At 43.2% G+C, this 19,529-nt stretch overlaps 1 protein-coding gene across 12 annotated transcripts in view; it reads right to left on the bottom strand.

Annotated features, from left to right (window-relative positions):
* The window catches only part of RREB1 (ras responsive element binding protein 1), a 126,401-nt gene that overhangs the window by 27,397 nt on the left and 79,475 nt on the right, over positions 1 to 19,529 (bottom strand). For all 12 annotated transcript variants that reach the window (XM_062617847.1, XM_062617856.1, XM_062617850.1 and 9 more), the window contains 2 exons: positions 14,608 to 14,749; positions 13,298 to 13,437 (listed from right to left, as the gene is read on the bottom strand). In XM_062617847.1, coding sequence (XP_062473831.1) covers positions 13,298 to 13,437; positions 14,608 to 14,749 — 282 coding nt within the window. The remainder of the gene's footprint in view (positions 1 to 13,297; positions 13,438 to 14,607; positions 14,750 to 19,529) is intronic.

Here is a 19,529-nt window from a genome sequence, read left to right as displayed (position 1 = left end):
ACTAGCATTCTTGCATTAGGACAGCCTCCTTCCTCTTACCCCATGATACCAAGAACCTGCTAAATGCAAAACAAAGCTACAGCACGTCAAAAACTTACGACCACAGAAAGGCCATTTGAATTACAGTCACTTTCTACCAGTTTCTGGCCATTACGCTCACTAGAAGTTTAACAGATATAGCACATGAGATCCGAGCATCCCATGTGGGCAGACTGCAAAGTGACAGCTGAGACCACTGCCTTCTGACAACCTTCCCATAGTCCAACATAAAATATTTCAATGGCTTTACACCATTTCATTTTAACTGAAAAGTGCTACTAAAATAAAAGACATTTTTTAAAAACCTCTGACAAAGGGAGCCTAAATCAGACCTAAGTAGCAAACTGCTGCAAATGAATAAATAGCACCTTCTTTTTAACTACTGCTTAAAACATACTACTGCACACCGCTGAAACACACATGTATGAATTTCCTCTACACTGTCTTTTCCATTAGTTTTCACTGATTTTTCTCAAAGCTGTTATGAGAAATACACTGTTTTAAAAGGAAAACTAGTGCTCCTTGACGGGGAAGAGAGGCAGAGGAGAAAGACCTGAAATATATTCAACATGTCTGCACTCATACACCCCTTAACAGTCACTGTGCCCCAAAGAAAAAGGCAGATGCATCGTTTTTTCTTACTGACATGTTATTGCTATGATTTCTTGTTTTTCCTAACTTCTCAAATCCCAAATTCAGTTAAACAGAAGTTTCTCACATAAAGTAAATTTGCATTAAAAAATCAAAGATACCAAAAATGCAGTTATGCTGCAGGCAATAAATGCTAAGCAGCAATATCTGGCCAACACGTCAACAAACAAGCCTACTGCCTTTTAAATATCTGGGATTTGAGCTCTGCAGCATGACAGGTCACATCGTCTCTGCACTCAACAAGTGACACAGTTTCACTCAACACAGTTCCTTGTGGTTACAGCTCCAGCTCACAACCAAAGCATGAGTTTCAGAGAAACAAACACGAGTGAATGTGAAGCAGTCGGATTTTGTCAGCAAGAATATTATATTCACTAGGAGTTTTTCATGTCCCCTCTGCCTTAGTTCTACCCATACTGTCTTCGCCCTCCACATCAAGGAAAAGGACATGTGCCTACTCATTAAAAAAACATCCTGCAATTAGAAATGACTCCTGACAAAATCCTGAAACCACCCCTTCCCTGTCCTGTCCCTAATAAACTCCCATTGTTGTTCTTTTTATCACTACATAAACTTCCACAGACCTTTTTTATTCCCTGAAAATGAAACAGATAACCAAGTCACCAACAAAGCAATTGGACTCATAGCCTCGGAGTGGTGAAAGAAGCAAGTGTGAAGTATATGTAACATGGCCTTCATTATCACAGTACCCAGAAGGCTGGGACATAAATATTATGCAATGCAGGTTTAATATCTCCCCTGTCTTTTCTCCCTGTCAATTCACTTGCATCCTACCTTTATAATTATTGCCAGCATAGTCCCTGCATTCCATTAAATGCCAAAACAATGTCATTTACAAAGCAAATGTCAAGATCTACGGCCCTCCTCCAGCTCGCTTGGCAGCACCTATTCCATGATGCAAGGCTTTAATCTTCAGTGAAAACAAAAGCACACAATCACCAAAACCACTGGAGAAATATGGCATTAAAGGGTTACAGCAGTCACCTGAAGAACTTGCAGACTAATGAAATAAATCCTTTTTTAAAGGTGATGAAGCCATGCTTCTGGCATGCTCCTGCACCAAAGGAGTATCACTGGTGGCCTGCGGGGCCAGCTGTTCTGCAGGACACAGACCCTCACCTTGGGGCATCTTGATGCAGCTCCAGGGTCCCTGATGTGCCTGGCCTTCCCTGTGCCAGCAACCCAATGCAGAAGCCGTATCCCCTTGTCTGTGACAGGGCAGGCACAGCTACCACTGATGGGACCACAGGGCTACTGGGAGAGCCAGTGCCTGCCACAGTTTGACCTGCAGGAGCCAGTGCTCCTGGCCAAGCAGCCAACTGTCATCCACTCCAGCAGGAAGGCGCACTTCATCCATCTTACACTCCTTCACCTCACAGACTTTAAGTACTGGTTTATTTAGGGTTCCCATCAAAAGCTGCACTTGAGAGTTAATCTTTCAGAGCAAAGACCCGTGTGAAAGTCCTTTGCAGTACACCTGTATCAACTACTGTGCCTCAGGACAGTAAAAAATTTGCAATTTAAAATTGCTGTTTTCTATTCAAAGGGAACCGCATCCCCTCCCCCAAAACAAAAGCAGTATCTTGTACTAGTACTTTCTGTCTTTTATAATGCATACAATTAAAAACCCCTCTATTTTTCTCTTTCTGCTTTAGCCTTCTCTTTTGGTTTCCTGGCTGTGAGTGAAGCAGCAGCAAGAAAAAGGAGAAGTCAGGAAAAGGATTAAACTCTTTTTCCATTCTGTCAAAAAGCTCCTGGCAGAAAAAAGGAAAAATCCTGTCATCGCAAGATGTAGGCACTCTGAGGCATAAAAATGCACTGCACCCTGGCTCAGCACCTGCCCCTGGCATCACAGTTCACAGGATCACACAGAGCTGGAGCACCGGAGGGACCTGTGGATGCCTTCCCTTCCTCCACGGTTCAAGCACACCTGTATAGGCAGCCACAGCTTGGAGAGCTGGAATAAAAACAGCCTGAGAAACGTGTGGAGCAGCTTCTCTGGTGCAGGCTTCCCAGGCAAGCAGGCAGCCTGTCAGGCTACAGCAACCGTGCTGGCACCTCGCACCCACGTCACTCGCCAAGAACAAGGGAGGTCATTGTAAAGCTCTTCCTGATACTGATGGGTGCCATCATGTCGCTGGCTCAGGAGGCCTCTCAGGCTCTGCAGACCTCACTTGGGCTTGTCAGTCTTTGCTGCGGGTGCAAGCTATTTAAAATACATGAAACATCTGCACAAGTGTATGCACATCATCTTTTTTTGTGTCCATGTCTATGTGTGGTTTTCTCACGTTCTCTCCCCCTCATTTTAAGTAGGAAGGCAGTCCAAGTTTCTCTCAAATGACACGGCTTGAGCTTTATGGATGCAGTTATGGATGTGTACCACCTTCAAGAAAAAATTACAGGTACTAAACTTCAAAACCTAACTAGTTAAGGCAAGCACCATGCTGCACTAAGGCTTGTGTTAATTTAAAATGGAGTAAGCTGCCATGCCTAACAATGCACTAACTGGAAGCGTTTCTTTCTTTTTTAAGGAAGCCTAACCATTAATTTCTCTGTTTTGCCATCAGTACTATTTTCCATCTTTGGTAGTGTCAATGCCTTCAGCATTTTTAATTCTAAACCTACAGTCTAAGAAGGATAAGAGAGAGGAATCCTAGGTGATAGGACCAGTTTTTCATATTGCTTCAACTGCTTTAAAAAATGCAGAGTTAAATAATAGTGGGAAGTTTGAAAAGTCCAGCATATCAAATAAAGTATCTGAAACATGGCAATACTTTGCTCATGATGAACTTTAAAAAACAAAACACCAAAAACCTCCCCCTCTCCTTACAAATTCACACGTCTGCTTATGTGTAGTGCCAAGTCAAACAGGGATGGTATGGATGCAGAGAACAGAGATGGGAACAGGTTCTGACAGTGTTAGCAGAACAGGCAGAGCAATGGCTCAACACCTGAGTGGAGATAAAAGCACTCTACTTGCAAGGTAAGTTTCCAGATGTAGCTAATAAAAGCTGCTCTGATGCACGTGATTGCTAGCCTTGGCCCCGGTTTTCCATTTTTCTATGACTACAGAACAAAGATCAGAAAGCTGTTCAGTTCCAAGCACAGAGATTAAGTTGCTTCTGGCAGATAAGGACACTTTAAAGTGAGCTTCATTCTCAACTGCCTTTACGTTTTGGAGTCAACTTCTATCTGTTCAATGCAAACTTAATACTAGAGTTCTGACTTGCTAGCAGAAGCATACAAAGCAAGCAGGTGGGAAAACAGAAATGCTAAAAGCAATGCAAAAACAGAGCGAAGATGTAACTGCAGGATGACAGTGCAATGACCAGGCTGATCTTGGGGCTCAGGCCACTTATCATACCAGGAGAGTCTGCTTAACTATTACTACACCAGCGCACCTCTTAAAGTTTGGGTTTCTTTAATGCAGACAAGGTCTCTGTGTAAAACCACACCATTAAAAAGCTTTCTACTAAAGTAAGTATTCTTGAAATCTGTAATGCTACATAAGATATAAAAGCATTTTAACAGGTGTTAAGAAATAATCAATGCTTTGTGCAGCTTCTTAAGAAGCAAGCCAGGATTTGCTACACTTACAACAAGCAGCACCTTGCCTGTTGCAAGGAAGGTTTACATAAGCAATGCCTGCTGCCTTGCATTACACTCTTCACTGAGCTAATTCCAATTTGTCAGCACTGGAAATAGCTTTTTTTCTTTAAGAAAAGGAAAGACATTTTAGGAAAGAAATGCAGAGCCAAATTTAAAGCAAAATTAATCAGCCTTCATTTTAATTAAGGTTAACACAGTCAAACATTCAATCCTTCTAAATTTTGTATTTCAGTAGTCAAGATGCAAATGCCAAATATTTATATTCATCATTCTGTTCCAAGAAATTCAACAAACACTTTGCTATGCATTACCCTGGACAGTGGAAAAGTGACATTTAGCATTCTTCTACTTATACTGCTGAAAACAGACAAGAGTAGACCAAAACCTAAAGTTTTCACCCATGCAGCTCACTAACACTATGTTGCCCAAGTTGTGGATGTCAACAAATAAGAACAATGTTAATTTTCTATTTCTTATCTAAAATAAAAAGCTTGATACAATTTTGTTCCTTTCCTGTCTGTGCTCTTTTTCAACTGCCACAAACAAAAGGAAAACAAAACAAGAATGAAACACATCTTGAGACAGAAGTCATTAATACACAGTTACGTTAAGTCAGCTAAAGTATAGAAGTCAGCTATGTATAAAAATTTCTACTTTTGTTGTTATTCTTTCTGTCTCACATTATTAGCAGAATTAATGCAGCTCTCCTTAGGAGAAAAGAAAATCTTGTGCTGATCTAAAAATAATACAACTGGGCAAAAGAGAAAGATGGGCAATTCCCTGCTGTTGACTCATGTCCGTACCAGGGATGTGAGCAGGCTCCCTGCCTCCACACCACTAACACGTGCTGCAGAGGAGGCCGACAAGGAGGGGGAGATGGGGAAAGGACAGTTTTAAACATTAAGGGCTTTCACCACCTATGAAAGAAAAACTAGCTGGCTACAGACACATTCCCCCTCACAAAATGATTCCTTTGCTTCTCTCTCACTTTTTGGGGGGCAAGGTGAAGAGAGGGAGATGAGAGACAGCAAATTGGTTTCTGCTCCTGTGTAACCCCACCCAGGTCCAGATACTTATCTCCTTTTGGATGAAAAACCGTTCCTGGCCTCCCCACCCAGAGCCCTGGGAAATAACATCCAACAGCTGCACTAATCTCTCCCACTTGCTTCGGATGAGTGATGGAAAAGCAGCAGTGCTGCGAACGCCGCTCCTGCCTCCTCCCAGGGATCCCTGTGGGTCCTCCTGCTGTCCTGCAATGACCGGTCCTGCTTCCTTCCCCTGCAGCATCACAGCGTGTCTCACTCCAAAGGACCTGCTACTCTCCCATCTCCGTCTTGCCCAATGTTATGGGTCTGTGCTGAAACCACAAGCGGCACAGCAGCACCAGGAACCAACTTCCTGGCAGGCTGGAGAGTCTCCCCTTCACTTTCCAGTGTGTAGGGGGATGGACACAGCTCACCAGAAGCTCAGTGCATGCTGTTTCACCTCCTCAGAAAAGGCGGGACTTGACTTTTAACTTTTCCTCCCTCCCACTTCCCCAGTGCTGTCAGACTTTGTTACCAACATGTTCTATCACTCCCTGTAATCCTCTCCCTCAAAGAAGTCACCTTTGAGTACAGCAAAGGCTGAAACCACTGCACCAGCCCTTCTATTAATAGAGGGATGCACAATGCTATGTGCATTCCTACAGCTGCGCTGTGGTCCAGGCAAGAAAAGTATTGTGTAGGAGCCAGGACAGATCTGATATAAAGCAGGGTGATGTCGTGCTTCAGAAACTGGTCAGCATACAGCAGAGCCAGTGCCCATACCAGCATACCAGTTACACTTTGACTCCCACAGAGTAACTCAAGTGAAGTTAACTGCTATAAGATTTAATAAAAAGGCATGAGCCATCCTGTGCCATCTTTTTCTTTGTGTGTAAGCAAAGTAAAATCAGGAAAAGATTTCACTTCTTCCCAAAACTGTATGAATTACATGTACCAGCAATACTTCAGAAGTGCCATATTTAAATACCTCTGCCCCAGTGGAACGCTAGCTCACTCTAGCATTTACTTCAATAGAATTCTCATGCTACTAAGAACAAATAAAGGGAAAATGGGGGATGGTTTGAAGCCACTTGCACAAACAAGTATTTCATTTGCTCATAATGACTTTTTTATTTAGCCAATGACTTACGTGTCAAGAAATTGGCTGGACAGAATCCTGAAGCAAGAGCTGAAGATCAACTTAAGTAACAATGAAGGGTTTAATAATTACAGGAAGCATACCTGGGAAGAAAAAAATCCTGACCTGACCTCTACAGGTACCAAAATTGGAAGCTGCACAGCATCCAGAATAAAACTCATTATTTGTGCATACAAACTCAAGTGGACCTTCTGGTATTCTTTTGGGGTAAGAAAAGGAAAGCCCCTCCTGCCTTTCAACACATCTTTCATATATGGAAGCCAAGTACTTGTGCAGTTTTAAAATGCACAATGGAGTGAGAAAAAAAAGCCAAACCCTGTGTACTGACCATGTTAAAAGCGGTACCGATTTTCACAAGTAGAAACATATCTAGAGGTGCTTGTCTATCCTATAACCATCCACCGATGACAACAGGGCTCACAAATAGGTGCAGCCCAATCTGGACTGCACACCCTTGCCCTTATCAACATTTGCAGGTAAGCTATGCTCAGCACGCAGACATGACTGCTAACACAGTAAGCAGCAGCCAGCACTTTGAGAGAGCCGGCGTACAAACAAACCCTGGTCACCAGGATCAGGCAGGCATGCTAACAACCTATTTTGGCACAACCCTCCTTCCCTCCTGGATTCCCTTTTACGAGATGCTTTCCTCTACAGCCAGCTTTGCATTTTACCCACTTTCTATTCTTGCAACCGAGCTAAGATATTCAACACCATGTGATACACCACAGTTTCACATGAGAGCATTACTCCCTGTGTCCATTCACTACCCGCTATTTTTACCCGGCTGCTCTGGATTCCCAGTCTCCTCACACAACGAGCTCCCTGATGTGAGCTGTCCACTTCTAGGCCAGCGTTGGACTCACGCTGCTCTTCAGATATTTCCCATTTTTGTTTCTGAACAGAAACTACAGAAAGCGCTTAAAATATAGTTCTGGTCTGCTTCTGCAAGCCAGCATGCAGATGCCCAACCCACTGATTTTACTTCTCTGTTTCCTCAGTAAAAGGATGCATTTACCAGCTTGCTTGCATAGCCTCTCCTCTGCCTTATCAACACTAAAGAGTTGCATTGTATCGCAGCCTATTTTTGGTCCTAGCATTTACCAGAGCTGGTCCATGAACCTCTGTGCTGGAGTGCTCTTCATTCCTCTCTTGGTACTCAACAATCATGTAAGATACAACCACCTCTGAATTATCCAGCTGCATTAAAAGAGTACAGTATTACACATTTTGAAGTGCTAACAAGGAATGAGGCTTATCCACGTGCTCACCAACAGCTGTGACAGAGATGGTGCATGAATACTACTTGTCATTCATGCAAGTTGCTTCTAGTAGCAGAAGTGTCAGCTACTAGGAAAAGAACTTCCTCTCCCCACCGTGAACCCGTAGTTTTGCCTCACAAGTAATATAAATTGCAAACAACATTTAGTTTTCAGCCACATTCACTCCTCTAAGTTTGCAATAAGAGGGTGTCACTAACACCCTCTTCCCACAGAAGGCTGACCATGCATAGAAAGCAACATGCTTCACAAGAATTAAGTCAGCAGGATTATTCCCTGCTATATAAGGAGAGAAAAGATAGGAAGTGTATTCCTAAAGCTGCTTAAGTAGGCATTGGCAGAAACAGGAATGAAACTCAAGGGTCTTTTTCTGGTGTTTTTTTTCTTTTACATCCTGTACCATGTACTTTTACTCTGTCACATTGCTGCTCCATACACAACTTAAGTTTTGTACTAGTCTTTTCTACTGGTGCTAATGATTGAAATCATCTCCACACGCTTTAAATTTCCATTAATTTATTTTCTTGGTTACTTTATCTCCCCAAAGCCTCTGTGCAGAACTGTGCTGAAAAACAGTTAAGTGGACAATAAATATGTAATGTTCTAAGTAGCTGGAATAATTTTGACTCAAACCCACTTCCTTTTGTCTTGACTTTAAAAAGGTGGCTCATGTGCATTTGATATAATGCTTTAAGATCATAACCCAGGGACATAGGCCTGAGGTGCCCCGCAGCATCCCACCAGCTGTCACCATGCACTGAAGAATGGGGATGTGCTAGCAAAGGGGAAAACCTGGTGACCAGCCTGACTGAATCACAAGCTGCACTTCCTATCTTGTGAAACACTTTTCTCACAGAGTCCAAGACACCACTTCTAACACACTTAAGTTGTCCACTCTCAGGTGTGAAGCCAGGTAACACCAAGACACAATGACAACATTTTCCACTTGGGAGTGTTTTCAGAAACAAAAGCTCACATTAGTTACCCTGGCAAAACCGGAGGCAAATGAAAACAGTCACCAATGGTCAGGGCATTCTGACACTTTCCATTCCAGGAACTGAGCTATTCTGTTGCTATGCCTGTTACTGATCTAACTGTTCAAAACAACAGCTTTCCATAGCAGCATTCAATCTCTAGCCAATTTGACTTTACAAGTTTCAGCAAAACTTGGGTCAGCTGTTTTGAAGAACAAGGTAGGCTGTGAATGGCTTTTGGTTTTCTTTGTTTGGAAGTTCTACAGAAGCACGTTACCCTGCGGCAAGAGAGCTGCTTTTGCTGTCCTTGTGAAAATATGCCTGGGATTTTGGCAAGTTACAAAGCTTAATATATTATATCACTGTTTGGACATGCTCTGTAAAAGGTCAAAAAACTTAATCTGCCCTGAATCCATTCATGGCAACAGGCATCTACTGGTTCTGGTCACTAGGTCAGCTCAGTGACTGAGGCAGACAGTGTCTTTCACACTCTGCAGTGTCTATTTCTTCTTGTAAGAAGTTAGCAAAACCAAATCCCGTAACTGAAGTCAATGCCACATTGAACCAAATGTCATTAGAAAGCCCCCATAACACTCATTAATTTCCAGGCTTTTACCACATTGCACAACTATCCTTGCCAAGATCAAACGTTGAAACATGTCTCCAAGAAAGCAGGTAACTGCCACAATGTCATCATCTCCCTCCTTCTCTCCTCAGGAAAATACATGGGCACAAAAGGCAGCATAAACATCTCACTGCTGCTGCAAGGAAGGAAAAATTAAACCACTCTTAGGTGCAGGTACAGCGTGCTGTAAGAAGGCTCCTGGAGGAGGAGAGCAAAATATAAAGGGTATGCTCTGGTTACAGTGAAACCCAACAGAGGAGTTCTGTAGTGCATGTACTTTATTAAAAGCCACACATTTTACTTTAAGCCTGTTCCACTGTATTTGCCAAAGGAAGGAGGAGAAACCTCACATAGTGCCTTAAAACTTTTCTCCCCAGAAAATCCTCCTGTCTCCTTTGCACTGCTGATGTTGCTCAGAGCTGTCTGTCAGCTGACCTTTACAAGCACATTACCATGTTTGACAGCAACCCGCCACCACAAAAGTTTCCAGAGAAGTTCCCCCGCTCCTCAAGCTTTCTCATTTTCCCTATTGGCTGCAGAACGTTTCAGTGCTCTGCTAATTATATCAGCACTCAGATACAAACTCACCAAAATAGATGGTGTTCTGAGGCCCCAGCTGCAGGGAAACAGGCATCTTCTTTAAATAATCCAGGTAAAGAGGGCAAAGGGGGTCAGAAAGCACCCCTGAGCCACCTCTCACTGCAGGCAACCCTGCAGGAACCAGCTCATGTCACTAATTAGGGTGCAGGCCCCAGGGCTTCAAAGGGACAGAGACTGACCAGGGGGGGTAATGCCATGAAGGAGATGCATTGCCACAGCCTACTGTCAGCAGCACAAAGGGCCCTATTATTGCTCCCAAGAGCAGGGAAGTTCTTACGGTAATTAGGAGACAAAGATGCACGATTTAGGATTTTACATAATCAAGAGATACTCTCCCAAGGGGGAGCCCCTCTCACACAATCAGTGGATTAAGTATTGTTTATTCTGCTGCAAGTAAACAATGAGGTGCTCCCTGCTCGGGGCTTTACATTAAAAAGCAGTACTGGGGAAGACAATGCAGGGTGTCTTTTCATCTGGCTTTAAACAGCTAACCCTGTGATTTAAAGTTGCTCATTTGACAGTATCTGGAAGGGTAATGACCCACCCTGTAAATTAGCTGCTCACATACTCATCACCGAACTGCCAGACAGCCTTACCTTTTCTGCTGCTTAGCAGAGGGGGGCTGGGACAGACAGACTTGGGCAGCTCTGAGGGCAAGAGGCTGTATTTACACAACAGCACTACAATGGAAGGATTAAAGGACCACAGGGAAGCTAGGCAGAAGCTTCTGCCCACCCCAGTACATTGCTGCTGCTGCTGCGGATGCATCCCTAAAGGGAGGAAGGCTGGTACCACCACCAAGGCAATGCATGCTGGTGCACCACTCCACAGATGATGTCCCTAATCGTTTCTATACTAATTACTGGAGGAGCAAAAAGGAGTCAGAAGTTTGCCCTGTGATTTACAAAGAAAGGCACGGTTAGGGAGATTGAGCATCACTTACATGATCACATGACAAAACAGTCTGTGCTGGGCTACTTAAAGCTGTAGCTCCAAACCAAGCACAGAAGTCCTGGTAAGATGACCCTACTTTTACAACACTGGCAATAAAAATAGACTGAGGGTGTTCTGCACCCTGTCCTTTGCTCGTAACACAGCTGCTAGGCTTGTTTGTTTGAACTTTGAGGAGAGTTCTTCCTCCTTGTCTTCTACAATAAGGAAACATCAGACTTGCTGAATGCCTTCGAACACTTTGCAGTTTGCTCCCTCGCCATGAGCACACCCATACACATGTACCTTCTGCTCTGATACTCCAACAAAATCTTCCCTTTTCTTCATTTCTTTCACTCAAAAAAAAACAACCTTAAGCATCAGCAAGAGGAATTATTTCATTAACATGAACTCAGGACAGAATGGCATGCCATGTTCAGCATATCTTCTTGATTCCTACTGTCTTGCAGAACCCTGGGAACCAGAGATTACAGCCTCTGTCTGCAAAGCGTTTTAACCCATTTCCTTTGGGATCAGTCACCTTAACAGTGGCCCAGACTGCTCTGCTTACCAGAGGATTTTCTGGTTGGGCCAAGCACACAGCGCCGTTTGACCTGTCTAGACTAGGACAAAAGATGTGTTTTAAACCACAGAGGCAGGGCAAGCTGTGTTTGAACATGTTAGCTGACCAGGGAGAACCACAGCTTTCTTGTTCTGTCCTATCTCCACTAACACATTCTAAATTAATAAAGCAAGTATTTGACAAAAAAACCCACCATCATCTAGACGAGTCCATGAAGACCAGCATCACCCTTAACTGATGCCCACACAGCTTGACAATCATGGCTTTGATTTAGGGGCACATTTTAGTCTCTGTTGCTCAGCCCAGTCAAGGCTAGCAAAATCCATTTTAGGAGAATATTATCCAAAAGCAAGTCTCCTAATCATAGAGAACAAGTTGCATGAAGAGGAACAACATGTTTGCATAGCCATTGTGTCTTTCTGCCTTGCCACAGCAGACTGCAAAGCTGCCATGCTAGAAGGGTATTCATTCTGTTAACTTTTATCCATCACTCGGAGCAAGAGAATCCACCTGTCCTTTCAGCTCCAAGGCACAGAACTTTGCAAAGAGGTCATATCTTCATAGAAGCTTCAAAATGAGGCTAATGCTAGGGTAAGTCTAATATAACAGTTGCTTTCTAGAAAGTGTAAAGTGTATGGCAAAATTATCTCTGACTCCCTTTTGTGGGGATTGTAGAACTCTTCCCAGAGAACAATTGTTTCAGCTTTGCTCTACAATGAAAATTTACTTCAGAAACAGCAAATTCCATTTAATGCACTACTATTTGCTGGACCAAGCTTAAGAAAGAGGTTTCCAACTCCTGTTCCCAATAATTACAGCATTTACAATGACTTTAAATGTTTTTACACGTATTTTCCAAGGTTTTCTTAAAGAAGGAAAATTTAATAGAAGTAACCCCATTTAACAGAATGGGATGGCTCTGCTCCATGCCATTCTGTTAAGAAACTGCATTCAGGAGAGGGTGTTCACCTTCAAGATGGTGAATTGTGCACCCTTCTGAAAAAATCAGAGTCCAGTGCCCCAAAATAAGCTTAAAACACTGACAAGCTTCTGCAAATGGACAATATCCTCTTCTGAAACAGCAGCTTTCCTACATGCGTAAACCAGGCTTGGAATATCTTTTATATCTTCATGTATCTGGCTCTACATTTTTCTACAATAAAAAACTGGAAATAAAAAAGTTTCAGGAGTCCCAGAGGCAATTACCTGAACAAAAACGCAACAGCCAAGCACCTTCCCAAGCAGTTAATAACTAATTTTTCCTTGTTAAAAGAAGCTGATTTAAGCCAAAATCCACACCATTCCCTAACCTCAACAGGCAGAAAAGCATAACACATTTTATTGAAAGTCTGGAACCAGAAACTCATCTCCCACAACCGACAACAAAACCTTTATATCCAGCTGCCGCCTTCTCCCCAGACAATCTTAGAGGTTGGTACCTGAATACTTTTATCAAGTTTTGCTTCATGTTTTAAGCATTTTTAGTTTAACTTGTTGAAATTCTGCCATGTTGGCATTCTGCAATTTTATGTAACATCAGCAATCGGCTTGGAGGGGAGGAAGGGATGCTTTAATTTCTCCTAAAAACATTCCCAGCTATTAACTGGCAAGATTTCCCATACTTGCAAAAAAATAACAAAACCAAGCGCTACAGCACCCTGGTGACACAAGATGAGCAGAAGCATTTAAAAACCTGTACAAAGTCAGGAAGGGAGCAGGGGGGTAAATGGTTCCTGGCCCTCCCCAGCAGGCTGTCTCAGGCCACCAGGTGACCAGAAACATGCTCGGGACTATTTCTTACCTCAGAGAATTATCTGGATGTGTCTCCATGTGGGACTCCAGCCCATACTTGCAAAAAAAGTCTTTGAAACACACTGGACAATGATAAACTTCCTCCTCAGCCTTCTTATCCCCTTCACAGGAGTGACCATCCTCGACAACCTTCAGAGAGAGGAGAAAAAGCCTCACTAGACCAAATTTTAAGCAACAAACCAAAGATGCAATCCATTTGAAGTCTTTCTCTTAAAAACAAAGTAGCAGGTTTCAACCATAACTTTGCTGCAGGCGACCAGAAATGACTCATGTTGTAACAGAGAGAGGGTAAGCAACAGAGCCTCTGTGTGTGTGTGAGAACGTGCACGAGAGAAAAGGAGGCTCAGTAGGAGATAAAGTGTGCAGCTAACTCATTAATACATCAGTTCTAATGAGAAACTACGATCTGAACAACTTATAAACCTGTATGTTTATATACCACTGAACCAGCAACCCTCACCCTCTAGAAAGCCAAGCGAGCTGTCAGCCTGAATTATTTATGCCACTCAGACACTGCCAACTGCTAACTCAAGTGGTCCAGGGAAAAGCAATGAGTTTTCTGTAGCCCTCTTCTGATTACAGTGAGAAAAGCATGCACAAAACGAGGGATACTGTGCTAAATGGAACTGCTACTAGCTGGCCAGTTAAGAGATAGTAAATGGAAAGGGTTGAGTTAAGTTTGGCAGCCACCATACATTTTGTACAAATTACTGAAATGCGTTAAAATGTTTCATAAACAAAACCCTAATGGAAATGTCTAGCCTTCAAATATTTTTCTGGTTTCTCTTGCAACTCCAGTAATGCAGGATTGTGCTACTGTGAAAGGGAAATGTACTACAGATTTTTTTCTCCAGTTCAAGACAGAAACAGACTTAAGCTGTTGCTGCTTTCGGAATAAACACTAGTTTTTTACAAGTTCAAATCATTATCCAGCAAGATTATAACAAATTAAACAAGAGAAAAAAAAAAAACAACCTAGAGGAAAACTGCAGTAGCAAAAGAATAGTTCATCCTTTTGTCATCCAACATCAATTATCTAATACAAATCATAAGCAACCCCAAATTTAAATAATAAAGAATTAAAAAAAATAAATCAATTCTTTCAGTGTCTGAAACGAGAAATTACTTTTCAATCTCAGACAACAGTGTTGCCTATACAGGACAAGCATGGCATCTTAAAATATATATACAGGGCTGTAAAATGCCCATTTCTGAGTATCCCCATGCTGACTGCCTGATCTCAACAGCTGACAGAGTTTAGGAGGTAACCATCTTTTTGCTTCATGCCCCATAAAGAACCTTTTTTGCAGGTATCCTCTCCTCTCTGTCCATCTCATCGTGACGAAACTTCCGTTTTGAAGACAATCGCCTGCGCTTCAGTGGTGATGGGGGAGTTGTGGTCACTGTGCTGTTCGGATCCTTCTCATGAATCTTCATGTGCCTGGGCAGGAGGGGGAGAAGACGCTGTCAGCAGCAAATCGGGGCAGAAAGCCTGCGTAAATTTTAATGCCAACACCATTTCTACAGCAGAGATCCCATAAACTGGACTGAACTTCTGCAAAACAGCTGGGGTACAATCCAGCATTGGTCCTTTGCAGCATGTGAGACTGTTTGGGACCACAGCAGGGAGCCCTACAGCTCTCCCCCATGTCCCAGCCCACAGCATGGCACTTGCTCTGCTGGCACCTAGCCCCAGGAGCACCCTGCCTGTCTCACATCATCCCAGAGGCCCTGCTTCTTGTTAATACTGCACAGTAATTTACATGCCCTGCCTCCCAGTCTGGTGGAGGTCCAGTAAGTAAAAGCCTACAGTTTAGCATCCATTTCACCCAATGCAAAAAAAGCCTCCCATCTTCAGCTGGTCTCCTTTTATAACTTTTATACCCCATCTGTATATGCCAACACCAGAGCAACACTTCTTAAATGCATTTATTTCCTTCTCTTCCTTAACACACTGGTGTACCCCAATACTGAATTTCAACTGCAACTCTGAAGTCAAGATATATCTGGTCACACTGTTAAGCTGCAGCAGGTATGGCCTGCAAAACTCCGTTATTGCCAAAGTATGTTCACAAACCTGCTTCCCCAGGAAAACAACTATTTCTTGTCACAAAGACACTGGGAAGGGGAGAGGGTCAAAATAGCTCAGGAAGCAATCTCATGAATATCTGTATACCTGACCCACCTGCCTCTTGGTGTTCTGTATTTGCAACGTGAGGAAGACACTGTTGCCTAGTTCCCTTCAGTTAGATGAAGGGTATTGCACCTGTGCTTTTTCTGAATTCTCAAAGCTCAATTTTTATGGTTTTTTATGTAGGGCCTTTAGCCTCGCTTCAAATTTATAGTGCTTTTGAAAAAATCTAACTTATGCTCTTACAGGCAATGCAGATTTTTGCTTCTAATAACTAGAAATAGGAGTGCAGGAGAAAGTTGCCCTCTGTCCATATGACTGACTGCAAAGCAGCAGGAGGGAGACAAGGTCATAGGCATTTGGGCACATCCTTCAGAAGTCACACCCACAGCTCGGCTCAGGACCGTGCCATTTAACTCGACTGCACGCTATCATGTTCAAACATGAGAGAATGTTGTAACCTAGACAAGCCTCCTATGTCCTCATAACTGCTTGGATGTTATGACATAAAATCTGTTTTAGTTTTGGATGCCAACGGCATGATGCTTCAAGATAACACGCTGGACCAAACTGACCCACAGGCAAAATAGGACTAGAACTGCTGGAAGGACTGTCTCTTCACACAATGCTATTTTTAATGTTTTCTTTCACAATTGCTGAACCTTTAAGAAAAAAAAAAAACAAACAGAAGGCAGCTAAATTACTGTCTCAAACTACAACCAGGATTCTGAGGGTATTCTTGGGAACAGCCTCAAGCCAAAAGCACCACATGTACCAGAACCGATGCAACATCACAGTGGCTGTCAACACTCAGCAAGGCTGGGGCTGCTTGGAGGACCAGGTCCACATACCCGCCAGTAACCCTCACTGGTCACGCAAACGGTGGATGGACACTGGTGGCATCTGCCAGTCACCCTGTGGGAGGTTCATTAGGAGAGAGCATCTGTGCACATATGTGCCCAGCAGGTTGGGCACAGCATCAAGGAAACATTGCTTCATTTCTGTGACCTCTCTCCCTCCCCATCGTCCAACTAGGAGCAGAAAGAAGGCTGAAGCTCTGAGGGTTCCCCCGTTTGACAGGACCCAGGGAGAAGCTGGAGTGCTGACACAGCCTCTGGAGTGCAACGGACTCTCCTGCCTTGGCCCTCTGGTAGCCCTACCACCACAGGCACTAATGCTAACTGATTTATCTGCATGAATCCAGTGCTCCCTGATCTCACAAAATCTGCAGGGAAGGCATCTACAGGTACTGTACTGCCTCATTTTCTTTAGTCTCTCCCTCCTCACACCCATGGCACTGATCTAACTGCTTGTGCTAGCTTGAGTTTCCTATAGGTCATAAGTCAACAGTCTGAGGAGCAGTTGTCTGTATTCATGCAAGAATAAGGGAGAAGAAGCCAGTTACTTGTTCTGCCTACAATGGTTGAAGATAAAACACAAACATCTGGGAACAAAAAACCATAGTGCGCAACAGCACAGGCAAAGCAAAACCTGGAAGGTGGTTTGCTGGTCTTTTTTGTTTTTCTTTCTGGTAAGGACTGTTTTCCAGTTTCAATGAGCTCTTTAAAGTTAGACAGCAATGTTTTGCATGTGCCTTTCTGTCCCTCCACCCCAGATGCACACACATGGCCTGCATGCTTAACCTTCTGGCTGCTTGGGTGATGCACAGCTAGTATTACTTGGGCAGTTACTTTTAACATAGCTAGAGAGCAAAAGCAGTCAAGCTAAATCACATTCACCCAGAAAACAAACAACAAAAAAACCTGCTATGTATTAAGTGTGAGACTTTTTGTTCCTATTTTCTTTTAAAGTCTCTTTTCTCACAGTAATGAGTATGAAGAACTCCTGTTTAGTAGCTACTATGAAAAACAGCTTCCTTAGGGCTAAGTTCTTTCTTCCTACTGATGTCCACCTGTTGAACTCTATTCTGATGGGTACAATGACACATCCATAGCATATCAATGGGAGAAACTGCTGAGACCTCCAGGTTAGTGCCAGTGCAACCTGGCACCTCTGCCTGGCATGACCTAATGCATGCAAACACACTGGCTCCTGCAAGTCCCAGAAGCAGGACAGCCGTGTTTTAATATAATGTATGCTAATAAGGCAGGGCTTGCTAATGTGTATGCAGCACCACAGCGATGAGGCTTTGCTATGCCTGGTGTCACTCACTGGCTGCCCTCAGCTTGCAGTTCTTCCTGCAATGCACACGCTTTTGCCATGCCCTAAAAGCCAGAGCGGAATCCATACCCACAGCAAGGAATGTGGTAATCCCTTCATGTTTTAGTTCTGCATATTCGAAAGGAAGCAGCCTGAGCTATTGAGCTATAAACAGGAAGACACCCTGACTGCACCTTTGACTTTTAGTCTGTAGGTCACATATCACAGCCACTGTGATAGCTCTCTGCATGCGATCATTAAGGAAAAAAGAAGAATCTGAAACCAAAGCAGCAGGTTCCAGAGTTCTCAAGAACAGTCACAACCTGTCCACAGCACAGCCAGCAGGTTTGTTCCTTTGGCAGGTAAGCGAGTTTCACTACATCAAGGCAAGGGTGGAGAGGAAAGAGATTACTAGAGCCCAAGATAAGCGGGAAGATAAAGCTGAGCAGTACAAAGGATAGACACAATCTTCATCTCTATTTTACTTTGCAACATGGATGTCATTCTGCCTCAAGAAACCATTTATCAACCAATTTGGGCTGAACTACAGCAGATGCCAAGTCACATCCACATCTACAACCTTTCTTTTAAAGCTAAACACTCCCTTCACCAAGGCTTCTTTTACTTAAAAAGTTTCCTAGCTATAATTAAGGGGAGAAAGCGGGGAAGTATTTATGTTGCCTTATCCTCCTTTAGAAGAGTTTGCCTTGATTAGATCTTACATCTAGCACTGAAAATGCTCGACCTCACTGCTTAGCCTGCCAAGATACAAGGAGAACAGGAACAAAGCTGTGCTGAGAAGTTATTTTCCCATTGTGACTATAACAACATATTTTGGCCTGACAACACTGGCATACTTTGAATATAAAAGCCAGGCTCGTAAGTCAGCCTGGCTTTCAGCATCTTACAATGATAAAGGAAAACGACATGACATTCATCAGCTAAAAAAAAAGAAAAAAGATAAACACTCAACACTGGAAGTGAGAATGTGGTGTAAAAAAAAAGGGCAAAATAAGGACATGCACAGAAATGCTCATATTCAGCCACAGATGCAAGTTACAGTAACTACCAGCAGCTCCGAAGTGACCACTGCTGCAGCTCAGAAGAGAGCCAGAGCCACAGCAGATGAAACCTGGCTTTTCTTTTTCCTAATATAAATAAATGAATCGTGGCTCTGAGCCATCCTACAGAGCAACTCAAGAACTGCAGCCAAACTCAGGAAGGTACAGAGCCCTGAAACCTGAACTTCGTATGGTGGTTGTTAAGTCTCCCCAGCATGCATGCAAGTACACATACACTTGGACAGTACTGGTGGTGGAACACTAAAATGCAACTACAATACACAAGATGAAAGGAAAGAGATAAAAAATTGAGCTTAATATTAGGGAGGGCTCTATTGCACCTAGTGCTAGCTAGCCTTGATTAACCTCTCAGAGAAGGTGGTGGAAGTCTACTTAAAATGAGACCAGAGACAGAAGAATTTGCAAAGAATATTCCCGAAGTTGAAAGAGGAAATTAAGTATTTTTCAAACAAGGTCTGATCCACCTCTGATCTAAATTCTTAATGTTTAAGAACTGCTATGCAAAAATGCAGGTAACTTGCTACACACTATGCTTTTTGTAGTACAGCTGTATGTGGAAAAGCTCTCCTTGTAATCTCTTCCCTTCTCCTCATACAAGGAATTTCTCAGGTGAACCAGGAGGATCCAGCTGTGTTATGACTCTGTGCCAGTCAGCCCTCCCAACAAAAATCAGTCGCATTTTTCAAGGGCTGGACTGCCTTTCATTCCATCTTCCCCATGAGACTCACCTTCCTCTTCCCCTCTTCTGCCACAACTTTCCTCTCCCCTCTAACAGTCACATGAACAGGATGACCAAAATCATACTGCACAAGCATTTCCCCAGCTTCTTTCCTTATTTTTCGCCCCTT

This window comes from Pezoporus occidentalis, unplaced genomic scaffold (genome assembly GCF_034315485.1).
Source record: "Pezoporus occidentalis ecotype Australia unplaced genomic scaffold, CSIRO_AGI_Poc_V1 ctg2, whole genome shotgun sequence".
Taxonomy (NCBI): domain Eukaryota; kingdom Metazoa; phylum Chordata; class Aves; order Psittaciformes; family Psittacidae; genus Pezoporus; species Pezoporus occidentalis.
Note: the sequence above shows the minus strand (reverse complement) of the source record. Positions and strands in the feature narration are given on the sequence as shown.